The 26,110-nt window shown below is 37.8% G+C and overlaps 1 protein-coding gene across 39 annotated transcripts in view; it reads right to left on the bottom strand.

The window, feature by feature from the left end:
• kcnma1a (potassium large conductance calcium-activated channel, subfamily M, alpha member 1a) overlaps positions 1–26,110 on the bottom strand; it is a 144,948-nt gene that overhangs the window by 66,071 nt on the left and 52,767 nt on the right. For all 39 annotated transcript variants that reach the window (XM_046833564.1, XM_046833573.1, XM_046833582.1 and 36 more), the window contains exon 3: positions 3,936–3,997. In XM_046833564.1, coding sequence (XP_046689520.1) covers positions 3,936–3,997 — 62 coding nt within the window. The remainder of the gene's footprint in view (positions 1–3,935; positions 3,998–26,110) is intronic.

The raw sequence follows: 26,110 nt of genomic DNA, 5'->3' as shown, positions 1-26,110 counted from the left end.
AATCTAAGGCAATTTTTTTAAACTGTGTGTGCATAAAAAATATTTTTGAAGAAATGATGCGAATTGACAAATTGTAGTTGTAAGTTGTAAATCATGTTTTGTGTATTTATATTTAGAGATTATGCCTCATTTATTAATATGTGCACACATTGTTCATGATAGCCTTTATACAAAGGACGGCGTATTTAAAAATCTACTGTTTATGTCCTCCTGAGATCCTGAGTTTCGCTAATGTGAACCTCAGTTATTAGGCTTCAGATCAAACAATGCAATTTTATATACAAAATATGCTGTTTAGATTGCTTAGTTATCTTACAAATATATGAATGTCTTGTGACTTAGTAAGGACTTGAAAGAACCCAATTTATAAAAAGAACCAATAAATGCAGACAAATAAGACTAGCTATTCGATTAGCTCTAAGAAAATATTGGCAAATAAAAACGAGTTACGGTGCATCTACAAAAAGCTGATGCACTGCAGTGGCTGAGCTGCAGTACTGGAAGATTTAACACCTCTCCTTTAGCTCTTTCTCTATTTAGCTTTCTTTTTGTAATTTTTATGCTTTCTGTGCTGGGCCTTTTATAGGGATTTGTTGCCATCAATAAATGTAAATCAGCTGTACTGTAAATGTATTTTATTGGTCGAAAATTGGAATTTATCAATACACGATTGTGAGCATGAAGATAAACAGAATTACTAAACTTTGGTCTATCATGCAGAAAACAGTTTTGCCAATTAAAACTTTTACACCAAATTTAAGATAGAAAAAACAATATGTATGCTTGTTAATCCACACATGATTGTGCCTATTCCTCTATCTGACAGGATGCTATTTGGCCACCAGAGAGGGCTGTGTATCCACTGAGGTGTGTAAATTTCCCTGTGAGGTCAGCATGGCTACTGAAGCGGGAATAAAGACTCATCTTTCTTTACCCTTCTTGCTGCAGCCAGTGCAGCATTTTATCCTACATCACATTCAGTTACCTTAGGCAGCATTTTGTGAAAATCACTCAAAATATCATCTCATGTTTATAGATGCCCTTTTTAATGGACCATTACTTTATGTATTTGAACACCAATGGCAATTTGGCATATGCTGTGTTTCTTTATTTTGGATATATTCTGTATATACAATTTTTTTTTACAAAAATAAAGAGTACCTGGGTTGTTGTTAGTGCCATAAAAGATGATGTAAAAAAAAATTTAAAAAAAGATATTTTTTTAGCTCAGAGTGTAACTCATGCCAGCAGCAGAGGTCAGTTAATCAGTGCAGGCACAGATGGCACATAGAGTGAGAAGGTGTGTGTTGTTTACCCACATCTCGGTGGTGAAAACAGGAGGGGAAGAAGGTTTAGCTGTCATAGTGCTGGACTGTGAGGAGGAACTTTAGAGCTTTAGTCTGTTTTAATAATTAGGACAGGCCTCATCATTCACTACTGCTGTCTTTGCCTGACAAGGTGAAAGGGTTAAGAACAATCAAGTGTCCTTGTGATTTTGGCCACGATTTGGTCATCTGAGACAAATTTGAAAATCCTAAACTATTCCTATAATCCTAGTCTAAAATCTGTAGTCTTTGATTACTGTTTTGTTTACCGACAGCTGATTAATTGCCATTGCGACCATTTTTTAATTCGAAAGTTTTTAACACTTTTTAAAAACGAAAAATTCTGGCAGTGTCAGAAGTTGTCAGACTCTTTTCCACAGTGTGACTTCAAAAACCAAGAACCAATAGAATCACCGAACCCGATTAAAACAGTTAGCACGACAACTCGGGTAAAGTGTGAAGTAAAACTTTTAGTTCTAGTTTTTGAAAGTCATACAGTCTGACAAAATGACAAGGGAGATCCTACAGTCTGACAAGCAACAATCGCAAAAGGCTATTAAAAAGTGTGAATCCAGCATTAGACAAATGAGAGCACGGACATGACACAACACACAAACTGCTGCCCCCCTCCAAATTTTAAGATACTATTAAAACACACATACTATTTTCCCCACACTTATATTCTAACAGCCAAAGCCTCAGCATTCTCCTACCGATATACCCCATGTCCCTCCTCTGCACATGTCCAAACCATCTCAATCTTGCCTCCTTCATCTTGTCTCCAAAACGACCTACATGCACTGTCCCTCTAATAAACATATTTCTAATCCTGTCCATCCTCGTCACTCGCAACAAAAACCTTAACATCTGCAGCTCTGCTATCTCCAGCTCTACCTCCTGTCTTTTACCCAGGATACTGTAAAAAACAAAACAAAACAAAAACCATCCACCAAACAGCAGTTCTGCTGGTGAAAGCACCTTGTTGATGACAGAAGCCACAGAACAATAGCCAGACTGGTTTAAGCTGACAAAAAAGCTGCGGTAACTCAAATTATCACGACTTCAATCGTTTGAGCTTAAAAAAAAAATCAGAAAACATCTAAGAATCACATCAAACTGTGAAGCAGATGGGCTAAAGTCAGAACAGAACCAGGAAACTGAGGGTACATTGAGCAAAGGGGGAGAGAAATTGGTGAGTTGAAGACCAGAAAAGCATAACCTTGTCTAATGCTGTTAAAACATGCAAAAGGTAGGTTCTGAATGTGGCATAAACATTATACAGGCACAGTGGCAGCACCTATATCTATCCCATTGAAAACAAAGCTCTATACACAATGAAAATCATTTCAACACTTGCCCACAGTTTAGGTAAAACTATATATTGGCTTTTTAATGCATTTTATATAATCCATAATAGAGCTTATTGTGTTGCCCAGTAAAAAAAGAAGGCAAGATTTAGTGATCAAACTTAATAAGAAGTGAAATTCTATTATTTTAATGACCAAAAAGAGCACTGTCCTGTTTTCTTCTAGTTTAAAATAGCAAGTCTTGAGAATTCACACAAAAATTCAACTAGATGAAACACGCGGAATAAATAAGTGAAAGTAATCACTACTATAAGCATTATTGATACCTCAGTGAATTGCCATTTCTGTTGGTTTATTTTTTTTTATGTTTTCAGAAAATAGTCAATGTCATGGCTAAACGTAATATAGGGCAAAAGTACACAAAGTGCCCAAAGTTGTATGTAACGTTTTATTTATGATTTGTTAAGAAGTTTTAAACCAGGATTTCAGAATTCAGCATATGGAGACAGTGGATTAGCCATTTGCCTAGCACATGAACATAATATCTCTGGTTAAAATGAGCCCCTAACATCTTCCTGTACAAGGGTATAATCCTGCAGTCATTGCTTCCCCATAGCAGGATAAGAGCATGCACAAAGCATAGGGAAATATGAGTTCCATTTGCATGCAGTGCTACCTGGTTGCCTGGGCAACAGCTGGGCAAAGGAAGAGTGCACTTGTCTCTAAGGATCATGGACGATGGGAGGAGAGGGCACCGGGGATTTTCCGCATGATGTAACCATGGAAACTGACTCACTTGGCTTTCATTGACAAAATAATCACGCTACCTGAAGCTGGGTTTATTTTGCAATAGGACTAGAACAAAGATCAGGAATTGTTTAATAGTACACTGTGCAGGTAATTGTGGAACCATTAAAATGTATTATTACCTACATAGGAAAATAGTATCCTGGTACAGATTAATGTGCCCGCCTGTGCTCTGTGCTGGAACAATAAGTCAGCGAATTCTCTATTAGCATTATTCTTACAGTACACTGGAAAATATTCATTCATGACTCATAAGACCTTTTCAGGAAAGATAGTAGGTATGCTTGACCAAAGGAAATCTGCAAGCTAGCTACAAACAAATACTAGAACATGGATCTTCTCTTCAGGGAAAATAAACTAGAATTTGGTTTTAAAAAAATAATTTAATTAATAATGCCCATCTGTTGTACAGGGTACAAATAATTAAATGTTGGCAATTGTAAGACAATGGAATCCCATAGAGATGCCAAGAAAGCTAGAAAAGTGTAATACTCACTCAGACGAGTCTATGAAGTATATTCCAAGGGCTCCAATACTGAGAGCAAAGACTAACACCACCTGGAGAGACAAAAGAGATCAAAATTATTAGATATTTCAATAATACTTTTATATCTGCCTGGAAATGATAACAGAGTTGACAACATTTCATTAGTGGAAACAAGATTAAATATAGAACATGCTCACAAATAGACACATCCCATCAGCTTTTAATGGAGAGAGCTGCTGACAAATCCTAATTAACCCCTCTGCTGGAAATAATGTGAGCATAAATGGTGAAAAATGCTGACTAGGATGGAGGGTTTATATAAAGAAACATGCACTCATGTGTAGCACACAGTAAATACTTACTTACTAATTGTAGCTCGTACTTCTTAATTAAGTTCCAGTAATACAGTTATTTTACAACACAAGTAATGATAGTCTCTTTACTAGAATCACAAAAATATGAAACCATCAGGCGTTCAAGAAAACACAAAACAAGCAAAAGTGTTTGTCATATCGACTCAGTCATGTTTTCTTCTGCCTCAGGGGTTTTTAAATACTGACTTAACACTTAACATTGCCAGACATATGTACTTACACCTCCACACACTATGCTCACTTGGGAACACATCAGGAGAATATTTATGTGTATAGGTGTGTTTGTGTGTTGTGTGTGTGTGTGTGTGTGTGTGTGTGTGTGTGTGAGTGGGTGTGTGTGTGTGTGTGTGTTTTCATATGTTAATCCAGTGGCTGGAGAAAGTGGCCCAGCACAGGGGTGGAGACGAAGCAGATCAGCCCTTCAAGGGTCAAATCATTTAATCTTGTGTCAGCTGCTCCATGTGAGATGGGCACTATCCTCTGATCAGATGAAATTGAAACTACTGGTATCAAATGGCTGCTATGCTATGGGGCACAGCACACCAACACGCACAAACACACGTACACACCCCCTGCGATCAGCTTGCCTAATGTTTTATCTGTTACTGCACCTCGCGGTAACCTGACACTGACCAACTACACTGAAGGCTGTTAATATGCTAAGCATTATCAGTGCTGCTTTAATATGATGCTGCTTCACTGTGATGCCTTTTGTTTTTTTGTTCAAGAGCAGATAGGACCTGAAGCATCAGAAAAAGAAAACAACCTGTAAATGTGTTAGGCTTCTTTATAGTTAGAAAAATAGTTACAAATAAAAAATGCACAAGTTATTGCTATGTTTTACTGACATTATAGGTCAAAAGTGTGTACAGAACTACCAATACATTTTCTTTCTAAAATGAAAAAATTTTAACGAACAGATGGGGAGCTTGAGTACTGTATCTTAAAGGGTTTGAGTCAGCAAAGCTATTGAGAACTGTAATTATAAACATGTTAAACCAGAACAAGTCCTTGTTTGAACATAACATTTTTAGCCAGTCTCAGCTCAATAAAATATGATTTTCATATGTATAGATCAATTTAATAAAATAAATTAACAATTCACATAGCAACACAATAAGTCATAGTCTATATACTATAGGAGGTTGTAGCTTAGTGGTAAAGGCATTAGACTTTGGATCCAAAAGTTGTAAGTTAAAATTCTAGCTGTACAAATCTGCCACTTCAGAGCCCCTGAGCGAGGCCCTTAACCCCATAGCTGCTCAATTATATAAATGAGATAAATGTAAGGCACACTGGATAAGGGCATCTGCCAAATGCCATAAATGAAAATGTATGTATCAAAGAATGCTGCAGGTAGAGATACTGGTTCGTTTCTTATCTAACACTTGTGATCGGGCAAGATCTCTCACTGGTCAAGCTTAAGTTTCGTCCAGTGGAAAGGGTCCTGATAGTCTGTCCAAAGGTGAGATGGAAGGAGCTCCTACTCCGATTGCCTAAGCCAAAAAAGCCTCTCCACCCGCTCTGTGGATGCCTCAAACATTTAAGACGTGAAACTAGGCACCTCAGTTGACAGCATGTCTGATGAGTGATAGGGGACTGTTCAACAGGAGGTGGCAATCCTGTTGCCCGATGTTGACATACTGAAACTTTCAAGCTCATATTTCAACCCTTGGTTTTTGTTTGATTCTCAGAATAAGGTCAAGTGATTTAAGCAGCCACATCAAAATAATGGGGAATCACTATCACTTGAACCATGCACTGATTAATCGTGTATGTGGGGAAAAAAAAAGCTTAATTAATTTAAAACAAATTTCAGGAATTCTTTAAAATAGGCAGTGCAAAATATCCCCTCTACTGAATATAGTTTAATGAGCAAAGAGAGGAAGGAGAAAGAGAACATTTTAAATGATGTAAAAAGACATAGATATCTTTCGATATGTTACTTAAAAAGAATTGCAGCTGGCCACAAGTATTAACAGAAATACTGTGTGTTAGTGTAACTTCAGTAAATTCAGTTGTCATGACCGTCATTTCCCTGAATTAATGTTGTCAATGAAAATGTTTCAGTTCCCTCTTCTGGATAAACACCCCTCAGCAGTGTTCCACATATAACCAGGCATTCTTTCCATACCTCAGGCACAACTGTTGTTGACTTATTATGGCTTTACTCTTTCATAGAGAGCAGCATTCATTATACATGAAAGTGTGTTAGTTATTTTATTGATATCCCACATTATCTAATGAGAAACTCCTCACTGCATTTTTAATGAGCTTCTTTATCTGAGCCACAGCCTGCGGAAAAAAAAGAGACAAAAAGAGCCTGCACATCTGATAAAGAATTAGATAAAGTCCATGAGCCTGTTTCAGGGGCTGTGCTTAGATCATGCTAGAGAGCACAGTGTGCCTCTTTCTTTTTCTAGAGAAAATGGAAAGAAAAAATAGCCTGAGCCCAAGTTAATGGACAACTGAGAAGTAAGAGATGAGCACAGATAAGCTCAAATGATTGCACTGGTTTTTAAAGGAGCTTGTTTTTCTGCCAGAAACAATGATTAGTTCTTAAAGTAGTGTTTAAAATGAGACAATGCCTGTGAGCTAAATGTACACAAGCTTTATTATATGAAATTTATATTCAGCGTCCCACCAATTTAAAAGTATAAATTAAACAAAACAAATAGTCTCATTTACTGCTTGATGATTAAATTATACCTGCAACCCACAGTGTACAAATCTAACAGTTCCAGTCCAATGCTATGTAAAGTTAAAGAGAACTTGGCATTATTTGGGGAAAAAAGCAATAAACCGGCTTACACAAGTGTCTGGTCTACAAAATATTTTGTAAAGCTTGCACATGTGACCTATTCAATTGAGAAACAATATATATATTTTTTTTATCTAGCATAACAGCAATCATGTATTTTTCCTGTTTCAGGTTGGATCATGGGACAAGGTGTTAACAAGATGTCTGAGCTTTCACAAAGTTCTGCACTGCATAGCCATGACCCTGATCAGCACCTCAGATTAATTCCCAGCAAACATTCATATTCTCTCATGCACAAACACAACACAAATCTATAGGCTAAGGAAACACACAGCAGGTAACACATACAGGATTCTAGATCACATTCGTGGTAAATATTATTTATAAGACAGAACAAAATTGAAAGAATTCAGTACCAAAATTACGTAAATGTGTTAAATAAACTTCTATACATACAGAATGATAAAAAGCTATAACGCTTCTCTTTATTTAGAGGTGAATTAAAGAGACTCTGTTTAGGAGGACAAATCATTAGATGCGCTGAATATGTGAATGTAACATCAGATTGGATTTTACAATGTAATTATGTTTATACATTTGTGCACCATGGCAACATTCCTTAACATCTTCCCACTTACTGCATTACACACGCAGCTGAGGATCAGTATCGTTGGCATTAGAATGCCTTTTTACTATACAGATCAATTTAAATGAACAAATAACCAGATTACCTCATAATCTAGAACAAGCAGTTACTGTATTGAAAAACAACGCTAAAGCTGTGCAGAAACAAATTCAGTGCAAACCATATAATAACTCGTCTGACAGCAATGCATGAAGTCATGTCTCAGATTATAGTTTTACTTTAACCTATTAAGTTATGGTTTAGAGTGACTAAAATATAGAACTGGGCAGCACACTGGAGCATTTACTCATTTGATTAACTTAAGGTTTGTCCATGCTTGCATATATTATCTACATCTATCACTATTTATACTCTAAATTGGTGAATAACAGCTTTCTGATTTTTAGATAATGATATTAAAAAGTACAGAGCCAAAGCTAGCAAAGCTATCAGGCCTCCATTGGGAAAGAAAGTGCATGATGAGGCAGATTCACAGAATTGCTCCTTCAAGCATGGTGTGCACAACTAATCAAAAGATGGCATTTCACATTTCTTTAGTAAAACTATACTAAATACAGTCCCTAGTATTCAGAGAGAATACTCTATCCCTAAACCATGATTAAGATTTTACTCTTCTTATTTTAAATAATCAATGGAACATTTTAATGCTATCGGATTAAACGTAAATCATAGAAGATTTAGAAAAAGACTAAAATATAACACCTTTTGTAAAAAAAATTGCTTTTGTATTAAAGAGGCAGGTCATGTTAATGCAGGGTTCAGTTACATTAAACACCAAGGGAGAGTCTCTGCAGGAACCTGTGCCTTCTGCTTGGTGTGCTTCAGTCCCAATGACGTCAATGAGAAAAGCAGAATCACAGACTCACCGTGCATTCAGAAGCCTTGAATCTCAAAGAACTAAACCACTGTGTCACTGACAAGATAGAGCTGGTCTGATCAGATGTCTAAACTCATTCCAGATATTTATAAGTTAAACATTAAAAACATTATAGTAGAAGCTATTTATAATGTAATGAGTATCTATTTTTTCTAAATGAGATTACTCTGATGCATTGTAGCTCTGATTTAATACTCTCATTTTGAATGAAAAGAGCAAATTCTAGTTAAAAAACTCATAAGTTTAATAACTTAATAATAATTCAATTTTAATAATACTTTCACTTTTTTACTGTATGCAACAAAAATATTACTTAAAACTCATTTTTAAATATTACTTTGACTCATTCTAATACACTAGACTACACAGTATTTGGTGTTTGCTGTTTAGACAAGTAAATAATTCACCACCTGACTCCATGGGAAATGTCACTTCTGGACACTGGCTGCCAATTAGCCTCTTAGCAGGAAATGCAGCATTGATTTGAGAAGATGCTCAATGCTAACTTGACATATTTACACCCAAATATGATCTACACTTACCTCACAATATAGGCTGCACAGCTAAGATGAATATAAGAAGTGAGCATTACAGATTAGCTTACAACAAATAATAAAATGAGGTGGATAATCAGACATCTATTAGATTCCTTAGTGGACAAGTAAAAGTCAATGTTTTGGTTGTGTTTAAACATAATGGACTAAACTAAAGTAAATAAAACATTTGTTCCCATAAATAAATTTAGCAGGTAAATGCATTAATACAATCAAAGAATGTGCACAGAGATGTAATAGAGAATTAACACATTCACACAGCTTATACTGCTGATCCTTATCTATCCTGATAATACATCTCATGTAGAAAGCCTTCATGTAGCATTTACACTATTTGCTATATTATTTTATACTTGCATCAGACATTCTCAGTGCTCAGACCACACGCCGTACACAGCAACAAGTCAGTTTGCATGGCCGTCATCCCAGAAGGAAGCCTCTTCTGAAGCTGACTCACAAGAAACTTCAGCAAACAGTTTGCTAAAGACCACCTCTCCAAGAGCATAAATGACTAAAACCATGTCCTGTGGTCTGATCAGAATAAGATTAACTTAATCACATAGTGTACAGCATGTGTGGTAATGTCCTGATGAGGAGTACCAAGAAAATTGTGTCTTGCCTACAGTCAAGCATGGTGGTGGTAGCATCGTGGATTCCAATATGTAACATGGATTCCAATATGATGCAGACCAGAAACAGCAGTTTTCCGACATAATAACAACCCCAAACACACCGCCAAGAAGTCAACTGTCTTGCTGAAGGTGAAGGTGATTGAGTGACCGAGTATGTCTCCAGGCCTGAACCCTATTGAGCACCTGTGGGGCATCTTCAAGCGGAAGGTGGAGAATCGCCATGTGTCTAACATCAATCAGCTCAGTGATGTCATTATAGAGGAGTGCAAGAGGATCCCAGCAACAACCTGTGCAGCTCTGGTGAATTCCATGCCCAGGCACAGTTTTAACGTTCACTTAGGGTGGACTCACTTTTTTTGCCAGCTATTTAGACAATAATGGTTGTATGTTAAGCTGTTTTCACAAGACAGTAAAACTGTGCTGCTATACAAGCTGCATATTGACTACTTTAAAATATATCCAAATTTAATTTCTATAATATTGTCGCTTGAGAAGATATACTAAAATGGTTGCTCAAATGTGAGGGGTGTACTCAGTTTTGTGAGATACTGTACAAACTACAAAATACTCTTCATGTAACCCAAACACAAAATAAAGAGACATAGAAACAAAAAAACCTGAAACATAGAAGAGAAATTACAACAACCATGGAAGACATATGTAAGACAAAATGCTGTGTCTGTAATCACGCTTTTGCTCATCAATCTCTATATAGTGCATGGCAGTTTAGTTCTCTGTATAGAAATAAGGAAATTTAAATGCGTTTCTGAATTCAGACCCTTACATAAATATAATGCATCAGAAAGGAATGCTGGCTAGGATAGCTGTCGTTGGCAATTTGGTTATAAATGTTCATCTCCGGTGTCCCGTAAAACAATAGTAGCCTTTTTGTCAAGTTTGTTTACTGTAATGTTTATAATATAAAAATACATTTAATGTAAAAATATAAAAAAAACGTGTCATATTTATTTTATTTATTTAAAAACATAAAAAAACAGAATAAACAAGTATATGAACAAACATGCAGAGAAAATTTTCAAGGACATCTATATACTCAGTCTTGTTCATTTGCTATTTTTCTTTTGGTGTAACTTATTTTTCTGAGGATAAGATATTATTTTGCGCTGTATCACATTGCAGTATGGAAAATAGGCCGGATGTACACATAAAATCAAAGTACATTTTGGGTACAAACGAGTGACTATAGGGAATAAAGTTGCAGAATTCAGACACCACTTCAAAATGTCCGACACCCAATATAGCACACTATATATGAGATAGGGAGTGGTTTTAGATGCAGCTAAAGGGCTGTGAAGTGTGAGACTTATATACATGTTCTACTCAAAGGTGATAAAAAGCAGGTATGAGTGATTAGTAACATGTGACGGTCATATTAGAGGGTATAGTGGCTGATTGAAACGTCCTTCAGGGCCATAAATCCTAACACCTGGTCACATAATCTGCTTATCTCAGATGTCTGAGTTAGTGCAAGAGCAACCTTTACACATTAGCCAGGCTTCAGCTGAAAAACAGTGCATACTGCGTTCTAATTTCAGAAATAACTCCAGAATATCCATATGCGCCTATATGGTGATAAAATCTGATCCAGTGTAGTTTTGTCGATGGAGCACTATAGAAATGGGCCCGATAAAGCCCAAGGAGCAGCAACTCCACCATATTACCAAACCAGCTAATCATCACTCCATCTACATTAGAGCCAAATTTAAACATGCTTCAGTAAATAGTAATTGAAGACATTATACACCTCTATGCTCAAGCCTGTGTAAAAACTTGCATATCATAAAACTAAATAAAATATATCTCTAGGCAGACATTTACACTTAAGTACATCTGGTACCAATAAAGTTTTTCCAATTTTAAAATAAAAGGTTAGGGTAATAAAAAAACAAGCAATCAATGTATGAAGTAAGAACAATAAATAAGCTTGTAACTATCAAATTAGGTCATTACTGTTTCATTGATTAGTTCCCTAGTACTTTATTTTCTTTTCAGTGTCTCGATCATCAATTCCCTTATGTTCAGTAATGAAAATTCATACAGAAAGTGGAATGGTATACACAGTGTTTGCATGGTCTCCTTATTTAAATATGTCACATGATTGAAATTGGTATGAATTAAATGCTTGTGCTAGGAACTAAACACCTAGGGTAGTTCCTTTGAATTGTTCAAAGCTTTAATATCAGCCAATAGTTGGTTGGACATCAGAAAAGTGCATCTTCAGAATTTCAGAACTAAAAAAAGCAAGTTATTTTATCCGTATTTTTAAAAATGGAACAGCATCATACAGTGCAATGAATCTGGCATACTTCTCTGAAGGACAGTGGTAAGACAGTGAGAAAGAAAAATCTCTAGGTTAGGTATGTAACCCCAGTTCCCTGTGGGAATGTGATGCTGTGTCGCAACACTTTGGAAACGCTTTCGAATTGTCCATGCGCTGAATCATGTGTGTAATCTGTCCGATGGAAGGCGCAGCGTAACCGGTAAGTTGACTTCACGACCAGGAAGCTATAAAAAGTACATTAAGTGAAGCCGGTGACGGCTTCTGCACTCCAGAGGACCAAGCCTTAGAGGCTACCACATTCCGGGTCGAGTGCGCTCTGACCCTGAACAGAGCGGTAAGACCAGAGAACTAATAATTCCACCTGCTAAGAGTCTTCTTATTAGCAGGGAGGCCTCTCCTCGGAGCGAAGGACTTGTCCATTGGACGTAAGTGTCCAGTGCTCCCTTCTCCTGGTCTGGGGCCTGAAATGGAGGAGGATAGAATCCCTACAGGTCGTGGGACAACCAAAGGCACCTCGGGGATGTAACCTACTCTAGGGTGCAGGAAGGCACTGACCATGCCTGGAGTGACGGGCCTGCAAATCACCTACAAACAGAAGCTGGTGCCAGCTTTACTCCATGTGTTTTTTATTGTTTCCTGGTCATGACATCACCCCACCGGTGGGACTGTGCCTTCCATTGGACAGATTACACACGCGATTCAGAGCGTGGACAACGTGGAAGCGTTTCCAAAGCATTGCGACACAGTTTGAGTTTCTGAAAGGGAACATCTGTCTCACAGAGAAGTGATTTATAATGAATGGAAGAAAGCAGCAAATGAACCAATTAAGAATCAGGGAAAGAAAACAAGCACACAGGCTCGTAAGGCTTTAATGTTTTATTTATTTTATTTGTGTGTAAAATTGTATTGTTTGTTTAATCAATAATTGAACACTAGCCTTACAGTTCTATTACCAAAAGCCGAAAGCTGAGTCAGCTAACAGAAAAATGTTCCTTATCCTGTGGTCTGAGTATCATGTGTATTCCAGACGAGTGTTTTTGTAAATATTTTAACTGAATGCAATTTGATCTTACACAATGAATCAGCAAAAGTTTAAATACCATTTTAAAACACTGCAATTCATACTGCATTTACAATGTAGCGAAAATAGTCATATATTGCTCTTTGTTAGTTTTGCCCATATAGTGGAGTCCTATCTTTAATACTTAGCAAAGCTCATCATCCCCAGGCTATATGCTCTTCAATGCAAACAAACATGAAATATATTCATATCAGCCCAGTGGCACTGTCTATTCTGCAGCCCATACATCATAGCCATGCATCCAATTACACCTCAGTAATAATTATTACACACACTTCAAGGCTTTCACGTGCATCTGGCCTACATGAGGAGTTTTCTACAATAAAAATTACAACCTTGCAATATCCTCAATTCACTGAAAAATACGATGTTATAAAGATCCACAGACCCCAGACAATTACTGTGTCAAATAACTATTTAAATCATCCTGCCTATCTATTCAAGACAAAATTTGCAAGGCACAGCATGTCCTAATACTGCGCTCATTTTAGATGGTGGCTGACAGTAGATATTGAGTAGAGCACTGACAGGCTGACATAGCCAAAAAATTATGTGTCAAAGCAAGCCTGCATGAGAGGAGAGGACACTAAGGAGGCCCAGCTGACGGGATAAGGCACTACGTCAAGCTGGGCCACAACCCTGTTTCACTGACCTTGAGTGATGACCGGTCTAAAGAAGCAGAGTGGATATTATAATGGGATTTTGCAGAGGCCTGTGACGCATGTGGTAAGATAAGCACTGTGATTGGTCAAGCTTGGAGGTGGAAAGATGCACATCATGTGACCAGAATTCTGACTGCCTTCCTGATATTCTGGTACACAGGTCACTGTCTACATAGCAAGGACATCAGAACATGAGTGCCCGTAATCAAGCATCACCATGCTTGTATAATGTATAAGTCCTTCATGTCAAAACTATTTTTTAAACATGCCATAGGTTGGACATGTCCTATACACACTATACTATGACTTTAGTGTGCATTGATTTATGTGCTACAGGCATACTATTGTCTTAGCATGGGTCATTTTATATTCTATGTATACAACAATTCACAATGTTCAGGACCATTTCACAATTTGCACCAGCCTGTTAACTGACTCATATAGACAAAAATTAAATATATTTCCAGAATATACAGAATATGATTTTTTTTTTTAGCAGTTATTAGATTTTTTTAAATATCAATACATTTATAGTAAATAGAATAAATAATCCAAAAGAATATTAGTCATTGTTCATGAAGGCATACTGCATCTATTATACTTGCATCGATTCTCAACCTGTTGGGGAAAAAAAAACTGTAAAAGTGCCACTTTAATCATTATTAAACAGACTAACCGACTGAAATGTAGTCATTTATAGCTACACATAAATTTTTTGGTCTAATCAGATTACCATCTGCAGATTAGGCTGATGTGAACTTTATGGTCTATAGTTCAAACCTAACTTTTACTATGCATGTGAGATTCCTCCATGTTTTCCACTTTCCTTTCACCTCTTAAAACGAGGGCAGCAGGTAGATTGGGGTATATAAAATGCCATAAGGAAATCAAAATGTTGACAGTGCCTAATGTACTTATACCAGTTTATAGTAATTAAACGGCAGCTCCAGTTGCATCACACCCTGTGTCCAAACACCATCTGCACCACTGGCCCTGATGTAATCATAGGTGAACGGATGCCACCGTAGCTTTATGGATATAGTGGCCAATTTCACAGGTGGAATACACACAAAAATGAACAATTCTCCTAATTCTCATGATCATGAATTTATAAAATCCACTCTTTTCTGTAATTGTTAACTGTGTTGTGTCTCTAATGTCTTCATTTTGTAATCTTGTTTAAAATAAAACAATTGCACACTGTACAGTTAAAGTAGAAGCTAAAAGAAGTGTTGATTGGAAGTTGCTTTGCACAAACTAAGTTTGTTTAATCGGCCCAATAAACATTTGATTGTATAAAGAAGTAGCAAATGGCTATCTAGTCCAGTACAATTTGAACATTATGTGCAATATTGACAATGTTAAAAAATATATATATATCTCAATAATTTATAGGATTTTGTCTATAAAAATAAGCAGTCAAACGTATGCATTTCAAAAATGTGAATTATTCTCCCTTGTTAAAAGGAAAGTAATTGTTGCTAACTAATAATGCTACTGAAAATCACTTTTATAAGGACAACTAAACCATTTAAGTAAAAACAATCAAAAAAAAAAAATATTGACAATGAGATCAAGCAGCACAAACTCCCATAGCTTTTTATATTTAGTGGGGTGGTTGATTCTCAAACAAGTTACCGTATTTTCCTGAATATAAGCCGCAACATTTTTCCCATGCTTTGAACTCCGCGGCTTAAACAATGAAGCAGATAATTTATGGAATTTTCCTGGGCTTTTCCCGGTTTCACAACTTCAATCCAAAAAACTGAGCCCCATAACATTAGACCAATGAAATTGCCGGTGAACCAATGAATCTCTTTATATTAAATCGCGCTCCCACTGAATCAGGCCGTACCACATCATAAATATGGATGCGGTTCCTCTGACACTTGACCTGCCGCTCAATCGGACTGTCAACAGTAAATGCGAATCATTCCTCACGCTGAAAACAACCGGGCATGAAAAAACGCACTTCACCTGTGTTCTGAGCTGCACGGCATCGGGAGAAAAGCTTCACCGATGGTGATTTTTAAACGCACGACGATGCCAAAAGAGAAATTGTTGTGAAAGGAAGGAGGAAGACAGTGAACAATGACTTTCTTGGTAGGCTACAGTTTAGTTACAAGCCGTGTTATAGTCACTGTCTTTCGTTAAAGCCTGTGTAAAGTTCATTAGTTTCAATGTAGGCATTATAGACAGGTGCGGCTTATTTATGTTCAAAATAAAAATTATATTTGGGTGCGCTTAATAGTCCAGAAATTACGGTAGTTGTCAGGCTGCCTTGAACAGCAACCGATTTCCAACATAGCATACACTTTGCCTTCTACTGAGCAAAGCCTACCTTTTCAAATTCAAATATCTCCTTATTACTTTAGGTTCACTTTGAAGAATTGCCATTTCATGTGGTCCTCTTTTGCCCAGACTCCAATAATGGCTCAAAACTCTTCTTCTTTGACTTTTAAAATGTGTATTCTCTAGACATACAGGCTAGCCTATCAAGGATAGCTGCAGATCCAAATCTTTTCTATACTGCTTCTCCTCTGCAGGGTCGCCATTTATGGATATTCATTACATAATCTGTCAAGAAACAGCCTTTACTCATGATGTTCTGAGCTCCACTGAATGAATGACTAACATCCTGGCCATTCTGTAAAGAAAAAAAAAAGCTTGAGCTTCCCAATAAGTTAAGGTGATTTTATAAACATCAGTGGTCCATTAATGTCCACATACCTGACCAAGTGCATTTTGTTTAACTAAATGGTATTTAATGACACAATAATCATCATGTAAGGGTGAATTCACAATGCTTCTGGGGTTTTAAAATAGGGTTTAATGTACAACATACAGTTTACATCATGCTACATTCATAAAATGCAACCCTTAAAGTCTACCAGAACAGTGGTATCCAGACAGTGATTCAGCTGTAAGCAGTGAAAGACCATTCTGTTCCTTAGCATCGAGCTGTGTGTGCTGAACCTGTGGAGGAAATGTGTGACATTTCCCTGCTGAGATTTGTACAGCGCAGTAGCCCTGCTCATCAAGCCTTCTGTCACCATGTTACAGCTATCCTAACCATGACAGCACATGTAGCCACAAGATCCAAAAATTCTATAGTGTAAGTTGTATTTCTTTCTCTCATGTAGACTTGTGCATAAGAGAAATTTTCTATTTCAGTTCATCATTTCAGTCTCTAAACTGCAATTACTGCTCACTTATTACAATAATTAGTACACTAAAATAAGCTGGAAATAGTCACAAAATAAATATGATAACTTAAAAATATGCTGAATCCCATAATGTCTAACAAAGTATTCAACAGTCAAACAGATACTGCTAAAAAAAAGGAGCAGTAACAATTTATTTACAGTAGTAAACTTATTTATTCAGTATAAGCCATAGTAAAGAAGCTCTTACATTGATTTGTGCAATTTAAGTTTAATTTGATACTCCAGCTGTTCCTCCTGTTATCATCACTGAAACATAAGCTATGGAATATGGCCATATCCCAAAAACTGCAGTATCAGTAGCAGTGAACTAAAAATATTCTACTACCTCAATGACTTTAGATCTCTGTTCTCAATTAAAACCCTACCTGGGACAAAGTCTATTAAATTTGGGGAAAATGCACTGAAGAAATAGCTGGACAAAACCAAACCCAGGAAATGATCATCTTCACTGCAACACTATGGATTGTCAGCCTTCTTCACACTTTATCCCTATCTCTCATACAAGGATAGGTCAGTAGAATGTTCCAAAACTTTAAGAAGTGAAAAATGGGCTTGTTGGAAGATGCTGCAGTTTGTGGTAATGGTAAAGACAGTACAAGAGTGCATACATTTACATTTATCCCACTTGGAAGTCACCCTTATCCAAAGCAACTTACAACTGAACAGTTGAGGGATAAGGGCCTTGCCCCTCATCCCAGAGCATTGTGGTAGTGGGACTTACAACTTGTGACCTTCTGATCCAGAGTTCAAAGCCTCAACCTCTAAACTGTCACTTGCCATACAAGTTGCCATACACATAACTGATGCACTGTGCACTGATGCATTTTGTGGTCTCTGAATGTCATTATATATTTCTATCCCTGACCTAATGGTAAATATATCAAGCCAGGCCACACATTACATGCTGAGCTAATATTGTTTATTTAATAGGTGCCTCTTTTTGGATCTCATTAGTAAGGGTCAGAAAGATGAGATCATTTTAAACCCATAAGTGCCTTCCACAACTCATGTAAAACCAGTGTTGGGGCTGGGTGCAGTTTTTAAACTGCAGTTAAGTGGGTTAGAGCACACAATAATAAATATTTTTTATACTATTTTAAATTGAGACGGCAGTAAAAGAGGTACAGTAAAAAAAAAGAAGTTCTTCACCTACAATAACAACCAGTGTGCTAGTACAAGGGATGGTCAGACAATGTACAGAAATAAATGCACCACTAGGTGATTCCTGTCTCTACAAGTCTTTGAGTTCCATACTGAATACCAGGTGGGAGCACAGCATGAAAATATAGGAGTCCCTGGGTGTCTTCCTCCAACATCCTTTTTTGGCACTAAGCAGGTGGAACAGAAAACCCAGGCCTTAATCAAGCAAAAAGTCATTACTAAGCTAAGACCGCAAAGCAATACTTATAGCCAGCATAATATGACTATGAACAGAAACAAAATATTATTGTGCTTGAAATTTCTTTATGTACACGATGTGCGTTAATAAATGAGAATGTGCATGCACGTGTTTTTGGAGGTTTTTTTACACAACAGCGTTGCCGCGATTTGTTTGATGAAGGCATGCTATAAAAATGTACATACAGTACATGTTTATCTGTCAGGAATCCACCTGCCACGCCCCCTTCGGCCTGAATATATATATATATATATATATATATATATATATATATATATATATATATATATATATATATATATATGTTCTAAATGGGCATATTGATGCCATTAACATATAACATATGCCATTAACATATAAATTTGGCTAATGCATATGACTCATGATTGCATATTGCATGATTTTCAGTCAGTACTGTACTCGCTGAAAAGCAATCATGACAAAGATTGAGGTTCACAAAATTGTTTACATCTTAGATCATTCTCAGTTAAGTAAACTTGCACACTAGAAAAAAATACATTTAGAGAACATGCTACTATTCCTAAGAAGAGGAGCCAAAAAGGAAGAGAGATATTTGCCAGAGCAACCAGCATTAGCTCTGTTAATATGAGTGTTTTATACGTAGTGCTTTGTTTTATTTAAGTTGCGGCTCTGCTGCTAGTATGAGTCACCGTGTGAACTGTCATTAGTGATTACAGCAGTCTGATTCACGCTTGGACTAACACGGTTGACATGTTCACCACAGGCCTTCACTGTAACATTGCATGCACATGTGCACACGAAATACACAGACACAAAAAGAAACATGTCATTAGAGGAGTTAACAACCAATTCAGCATTATTGCAAAGGTTTGATAAAAAAAAGTCACACTTGAAGCCCAGTAGTCTAAGAATTCTGTATCAAAGTATTATTTATACATTTCTCTACTGTCAGGGAAGAGTTAGAGAAGACTGTCCTTGAACCTGAGAAAAGCACCAATAGAATAGTATAATGCACTAAATGCAACACTATCAAGAGGAAAGAGATGAAAAGATCATATAAGTATTAAATCAGTTCATGCAAAATAAAGCTGCCAGAGAGACAAAAAAATTGGAATACGAATAATTATTATTTTCCATAAAACTTCCTATGGCAACCAAAACTGAAATATTAGAAATGCTGTCTATTGTTACAAAACCTATTATTAAAAGAAATTTAGCTAGATTAAAAAAACTGTGATAAATTTTCACAACCTACACACAGGATGCTAAACCACAATAATTTGACATTTGTTCGAGGCTCCCCTGCTCAGGTGGCTGCTAAAAGTCGTTTGCATGTCACAAATGTCATATGCACCTCCCACGTTATCTCAGGACAAACCAGTATTCATCTTCACTAATCACTCTATCTACAACATGGTTACAGTGAATCCAGGGTGTTAGGTGGGGATAGACCCTGAATAGGATGGACACACACATTCAAACACCTATTTAACATTCAGGGGAATTTAACATTGCCAATTCCATGTAGGCATATTTTAGAGTGGTGGGAGGAAAAAAGAAAACTGATGGAATCTTACATGCACAGACATCAACCTAACCGTAGGACTGAACTAGAGACCCTGAAGATATAAAGAGAGAACAAGTCACCCGCTACACCAACACGCAGCATATATATCAAAATAATAAATTGAAAAGATCGAAAATAACTAAAAACTTTAATGTTTTCATGTGGTTGCCATTTACCTGAACTGTATTCATATTCACTATAACATGTCAGTTTTAATTGGGTAAGAAGAAAACAAGAAACAACAAATTTAAGACCACCTTTTCCTGTTTACAACTTGGACAAACAAACATTGCTCTTTACACAATTTTTGGTTGGTTTAAATCTAAAATGATCAACATTCTAAAAGTAAAGACCAGGTTCTCCTGTCTTTTTTTTTTTTACAAACATCCAATGAAGTCTGAGAAATTAGGTTGATTTGGTCTCAGAAGAGAGAAAACAGTGACACAGTTTTTAGCTAATTAATTCCTGACTTCATTTCTCCTGCAAACTGATAATGAAAGCTTTGTAACATGGTTAAAGGCTCTAATTGTGTGACCAAACATGATTTAAAACAATACAAATGCATTTTCTGTAGTTTTAAATTCATTTGAAGCTTCAGTGCTGCCTTATCTATTTGAATACCACAATCCAAATCACACTTTTGGATATTTATTGTTTGATTATGTTATTAGCTGAAATATGTATAGCCTGCATTGAACAAAAGCACCTCTAGGCTTCTTTGGACTTTTATCAATACATGTACATTTTAGAGAGATATTTTTATTGATAGTGTGAAAAGAGAGGCAGTGTGCTGCTGAAGACTGGAAGAAGCTAGGAAGAAAAGCTAACAGATTTTGTTAACTGTCAATTCAATACTAAATCCTGATCTAATTCATTATAAAATCTGATTAAGAGTGAGGCATCTACAATGACAATCTAAAGGCAGATTTTGACTAAAGTGTATTTTAATATTGCACAGCAGAGGTGGGAAGTAACGAAGTACAAATATTTCGTTACTGTACTTAAGTAGATTTTTTCTGGTATCAGTATTTTACTTTACTTCACTATTAATTTTCCGGATAACCTTTACTTTCACTCATTAAATTTTTTCACAAATATCTGTCATTTCTACTTACATTTTCAAAACAGGCTTGTTACTTCTCTTTGCATGCCGTTTTCAACCCATAAACCTTTCCTGTCATTGCACATTTTTTTCAATCTACCACTAGTTTATCATTTCCTGGCTCTCACACACCACAGACGTAGGCTAGTTTACGAAGCTAACAATGAGCAGGGCAGAAGGCAACAAGAAGTATGGGGTTCACCTTTAGGAACTCAAACTGTGTCAACAGCACAAAGCTTACCAATATCGGTTCCTTCCGTTTAGTCTTGCCTTCTCACCCCACACCTTCACAAAGTGTATGGATACCGATTACGGGCCTTAGAAGTGTGGAGAGATCCTGGGTTCCACATGCTGGGAGCTCCTTGTCGGGATGGGAAGTGGTCATGAGTGGCCACTTCACCCAAAGTCTTTGGAAGGGGCCCAATCTCCTGTGGCACATCAATTGCCTGGAGATGCTGGCATAAATTCTCTATAGTGTGCTTTACCTCTATCTTAAATTTATTCTCTTCTGGTGAGGTAGGATTCTGACTTTGTATATCTACTCAACTTAGTTGATTATAGACTGTTGGTCTGCGCTTATTAGTTTATTAATTAAGGGTAGTTTTAGTCTCACGTGAATTGTGGGCAATTTTCTGAATACCTTCTCCTTGACATTTAACAGCTGCCCCCCACACACAAGGAAAGAAATGTACTGGACCTTGTTTTCACCCGGCCTACCCCAGCTCCAGATATGACTGCTACCCCACTTCAAATATCTGATCATCACCTGATTTCCTTTTCATTTACTCTTCCTATTCTACCTAAAAACAATGCTCCCTGGTGGTCTAGTGGTTAGGATGCGGCACTCTCACCGCTGCGGCCCGGGTTCTCTCCCCGGTCAGGGAACCAACCCCAGCCACTCTTAGTGCCGATCCCAAGCCTGGATAAATGGGGAGGGTTGCGTTAGGAAGGGCATCCAGTGTAAAAACATGTAACACCCTGGCTGTCAGAGGTTTTGTGCAGCAATCGGTGAGATCATCCGAGAGGAAATGGAAAAAAAAATCACAACTTTATGCAGATCTCGCATCTTACCGTGCACTCCTGACAAAATTTGCTCCTGGTGTGACTTCTGCTAAGACTGCCTTCTTCAAGAATATGCTCAAGGCCTCTGCACAAGATCCTCGTAAGATCCACAACATCTCAACACCCCTGCTCCCCCTGCTCCATCCTCCCTGACTGCTGATGACTTTGCTTCCTTCTATAATACGAAGATTAAGGAAATCTGCCAGACCTTTACTTCCTCCCCAACAATGACTACACTATACAGCCAGGAATCCCCTACTCATTCATTGTCAAGCTTCCACACCATAACAGAAGATGAGAATTTTCTGGTTTTTTGAAAGATGCAATTCATCCAATCTTGCAATCCTACCACCTGACCTCTGGATCCAATCCCTTCAAACTACACTTCAGACCACTTACCAAGACGTCCGGGCATTTATCGTCACAACTATCAACAAGTCCTTAACATCTGGCCATGTGCCAACTACCTTTAAGCAAGAAAAATGTAGTTGAAGAAACCTGCTCTAGATCCATCAGACATCAACAACTACAGACCGGTATCACTTCTCTCCTTTCTTTCTTCTTGGAGAAGCTGTCCTCTGTACTTATCCTCCTTGACCTTTCAGCAGCATTTGACAGTCAACCACAAAACTCTCTTATCTACCCTCAGAAGCCTCTGTATCCACAGAAGAGCATTGGAATGGTTTGCTTCCTATCTGGAAGGTCGCTCATACCAGGTAACATGGAGGGGTCCACATCTGCCCCACGCAGACTCTCCACTGGTGTCCCACAAGGCTCGGACAAACAAACATTGCTCTTTACACAATTTTTGGTTGGTTTAAATCTAAAATGATCAACATTCTAAAAGTAAAGACCAGGTTCTCCTGTCTTTTTTTTTTTTACAAACATCCAATGAAGTCTGAGAAATTAGGTTGATTTGGTCTCAGAAGAGAGAAAACAGTGACACAGTTTTTAGCTAATTAATTCCTGACTTCATTTCTCCTGCAAACTGATAATGAAAGCTTTGTAACATGGTTAAAGGCTCTAATTGTGTGACCAAACATGATTTAAAACAATACAAATGCATTTTCTGTAGTTTTAAATTCATTTGAAGCTTCAGTGCTGCCTTATCTATTTGAATACCACAATCCAAATCACACTTTTTGGATATTTATTGTTTGATTATGTTATTAGCTGAAATATGTATAGCCTGCATTGAACAAAAGCACCTCTAGGCTTCTTTGGACTTTTATCAATACATGTACATTTTAGAGAGATATTTTTATTGATAGTGTGAAAAGAGAGGCAGTGTGCTGCTGAAGACTGGAAGAAGCTAGGAAGAAAAGCTAACAGATTTTGTTAACTGTCAATTCAATACTAAATCCTGATCTAATTCATTATAAAATCTGATTAAGAGTGAGGCATCTACAATGACAATCTAAAGGCAGATTTTGACTAAAGTGTATTTTAATATTGCACAGCAGAGGTGGGAAGTAAGTACAAATATTTCGTTACTGTACTTAAGTAGATTTTTTCTGGTATCAGTATTTTACTTTACTTCACTATTAATTTTCCGGATAACCTTTTACTTTCACTCATTAAATTTTTTCACAAATATCTGTCATTTCTACTTACATTTTCAAAACAGGCTTGTTACTTCTCTTTGCATGCCGTTTTCAACCCATAAACCTTTCCTGTCATTGCACATTTTTTTCAATCTACCACTAGTTTATCATTTCCTGGCTCTCACACACCACAGACGTAGGCTAGTTTACGAAGCTAACAATGAGCAGGGCAGAAGGCAACAAGAAGTATGGGGTTCACCTTTAGGAACTCAAACTGTGTCAACAGCACAAAGCTTACCAATATCGGTTCCTTCCGTTTAGTCTTGCCTTCTCACCCCACACCTTCACAAAGTGTATGGATACCGATTACGGGCCTTAGAAGTGTGGAGAGATCCTGGGTTCCACATGCTGGGAGCTCCTTGTCGGGATGGGAAGTGGTCATGAGTGGCCACTTCACCCAAAGTCTTTGGAAGGGGCCCAATCTCCTGTGGCACATCAATTGCCTGGAGATGCTGGCATAAATTCTCTATAGTGTGCTTTACCTCTATCTTAAATTTATTCTCTTCTGGTGAGGTAGGATTCTGACTTTGTATATCTACTCAACTTAGTTGATTATAGACTGTTGGTCTGCGCTTATTAGTTTATTAATTAAGGGTAGTTTTAGTCTCACGTGAATTGTGGGCAATTTTCTGAATACCTTCTCCTTGACATTTAACAGCTGCCCCCCACACACAAGGAAAGAAATGTACTGGACCTTGTTTTCACCCGCCTACCCCAGCTCCAGATATGACTGCTACCCCACTTCAAATATCTGATCATCACCTGATTTCCTTTTCATTTACTCTTCCTATTCTACCTAAAAACAATGCTCCCTGGTGGTCTAGTGGTTAGGATGCGGCACTCTCACCGCTGCGGCCCGGGTTCTCTCCCGGTCAGGAACCAACCCCAGCCACTCTTAGTGCCGATCCCAAGCCTGGATAAATGGGGAGGGTTGCGTTAGGAAGGGCATCCAGTGTAAAAACATGTAACACCCTGGCTGTCAGAGGTTTTGTGCAGCAATCGGTGAGATCATCCGAGAGGAAATGGAAAAAAAAATCACAACTTTATGCAGATCTCGCATCTTACCGTGCACTCCTGACAAAATTTGCTCCTGGTGTGACTTCTGCTAAGACTGCCTTCTTCAAGAATATGCTCAAGGCCTCTGCACAAGATCCTCGTAAGATCCACAACATCTCAACACCCCTGCTCCCCTGCTCCATCCTCCTGACTGCTGATGACTTTGCTTCCTTCTATAATACGAAGATTAAGGAAATCTGCCAGACCTTTACTTCCTCCCCAACAATGACTACACTATACAGCCAGGAATCCCTACTCATTCATTGTCAAGCTTCCACACCATAACAGAAGATGAGAATTTTCTGGTTTTTTGAAAGATGCAATTCATCCAATCTTGCAATCCTACCACCTGACCTCTGGATCCAATCCCTTCAAACTACACTTCAGACCACTTACCAAGACGTCCGGGCATTTATCGTCACAACTATCAACAAGTCCTTAACATCTGGCCATGTGCCAACTACCTTTAAGCAAGAAAAATGTAGTTGAAGAAACCTGCTCTAGATCCATCAGACATCAACAACTACAGACCGGTATCACTTCTCTCCTTTCTTTCTTCTTGGAGAAGCTGTCCTCTGTACTTATCCTCCTTGACCTTTCAGCAGCATTTGACAGTCAACCACAAAACTCTCTTATCTACCCTCAGAAGCCTCTGTATCCACAGAAGAGCATTGGAATGGTTTGCTTCCTATCTGGAAGGTCGCTCATACCAGGTAACATGGAGGGGTCCACATCTGCCCCACGCAGACTCTCCACTGGTGTCCCACAAGGCTCGGTACTTGGGCCCCCCTCCTTTTCTCCTTTTATACCCACTCTATTAGTGAAGTCATATCCTCACATAAGTGTCCTCAAGAGTGCCATCAGCATAGCAGTGGTTTTCTTACCACTGCTATGCTGATGACACTCAACTCATCTTTTCTTTACCTCCTTCAGATACCACAGTTTCCGCTAGGATCTCGGCATGCTTGACGGACATATCTTCATGAAGAAGTGCTCATTTATTAAAACTGAACCCCAGCAAAACAGAACTGCTGTCATCCCAGGAGATTCATCTCCAGGTCAAGATCTCCGAATAACTCTTCATGACTCTCTGCTCTCCCCTTCAGCCCCTGCTCACAACCTTTGGGTAACTATGGACAATCAACTGTTATTCTCCTCAAATGCTGCTAATGTGTCTCATCTTGTCGATTTCTTCTCTACAACATCCGTAGGAGTCAAGCATTTCTGTCCACACAGGCTGCCCAGGTGCTTGTTCAGTCTCTTGTCATTTTGAGACTGGACTACTGCAACTCACTA

This window comes from Silurus meridionalis, chromosome 2, assembly GCF_014805685.1.
Source record: "Silurus meridionalis isolate SWU-2019-XX chromosome 2, ASM1480568v1, whole genome shotgun sequence".
Lineage (NCBI taxonomy): Eukaryota > Metazoa > Chordata > Actinopteri > Siluriformes > Siluridae > Silurus > Silurus meridionalis.
This window is presented reverse-complemented; position numbering and strand designations above follow the sequence as displayed.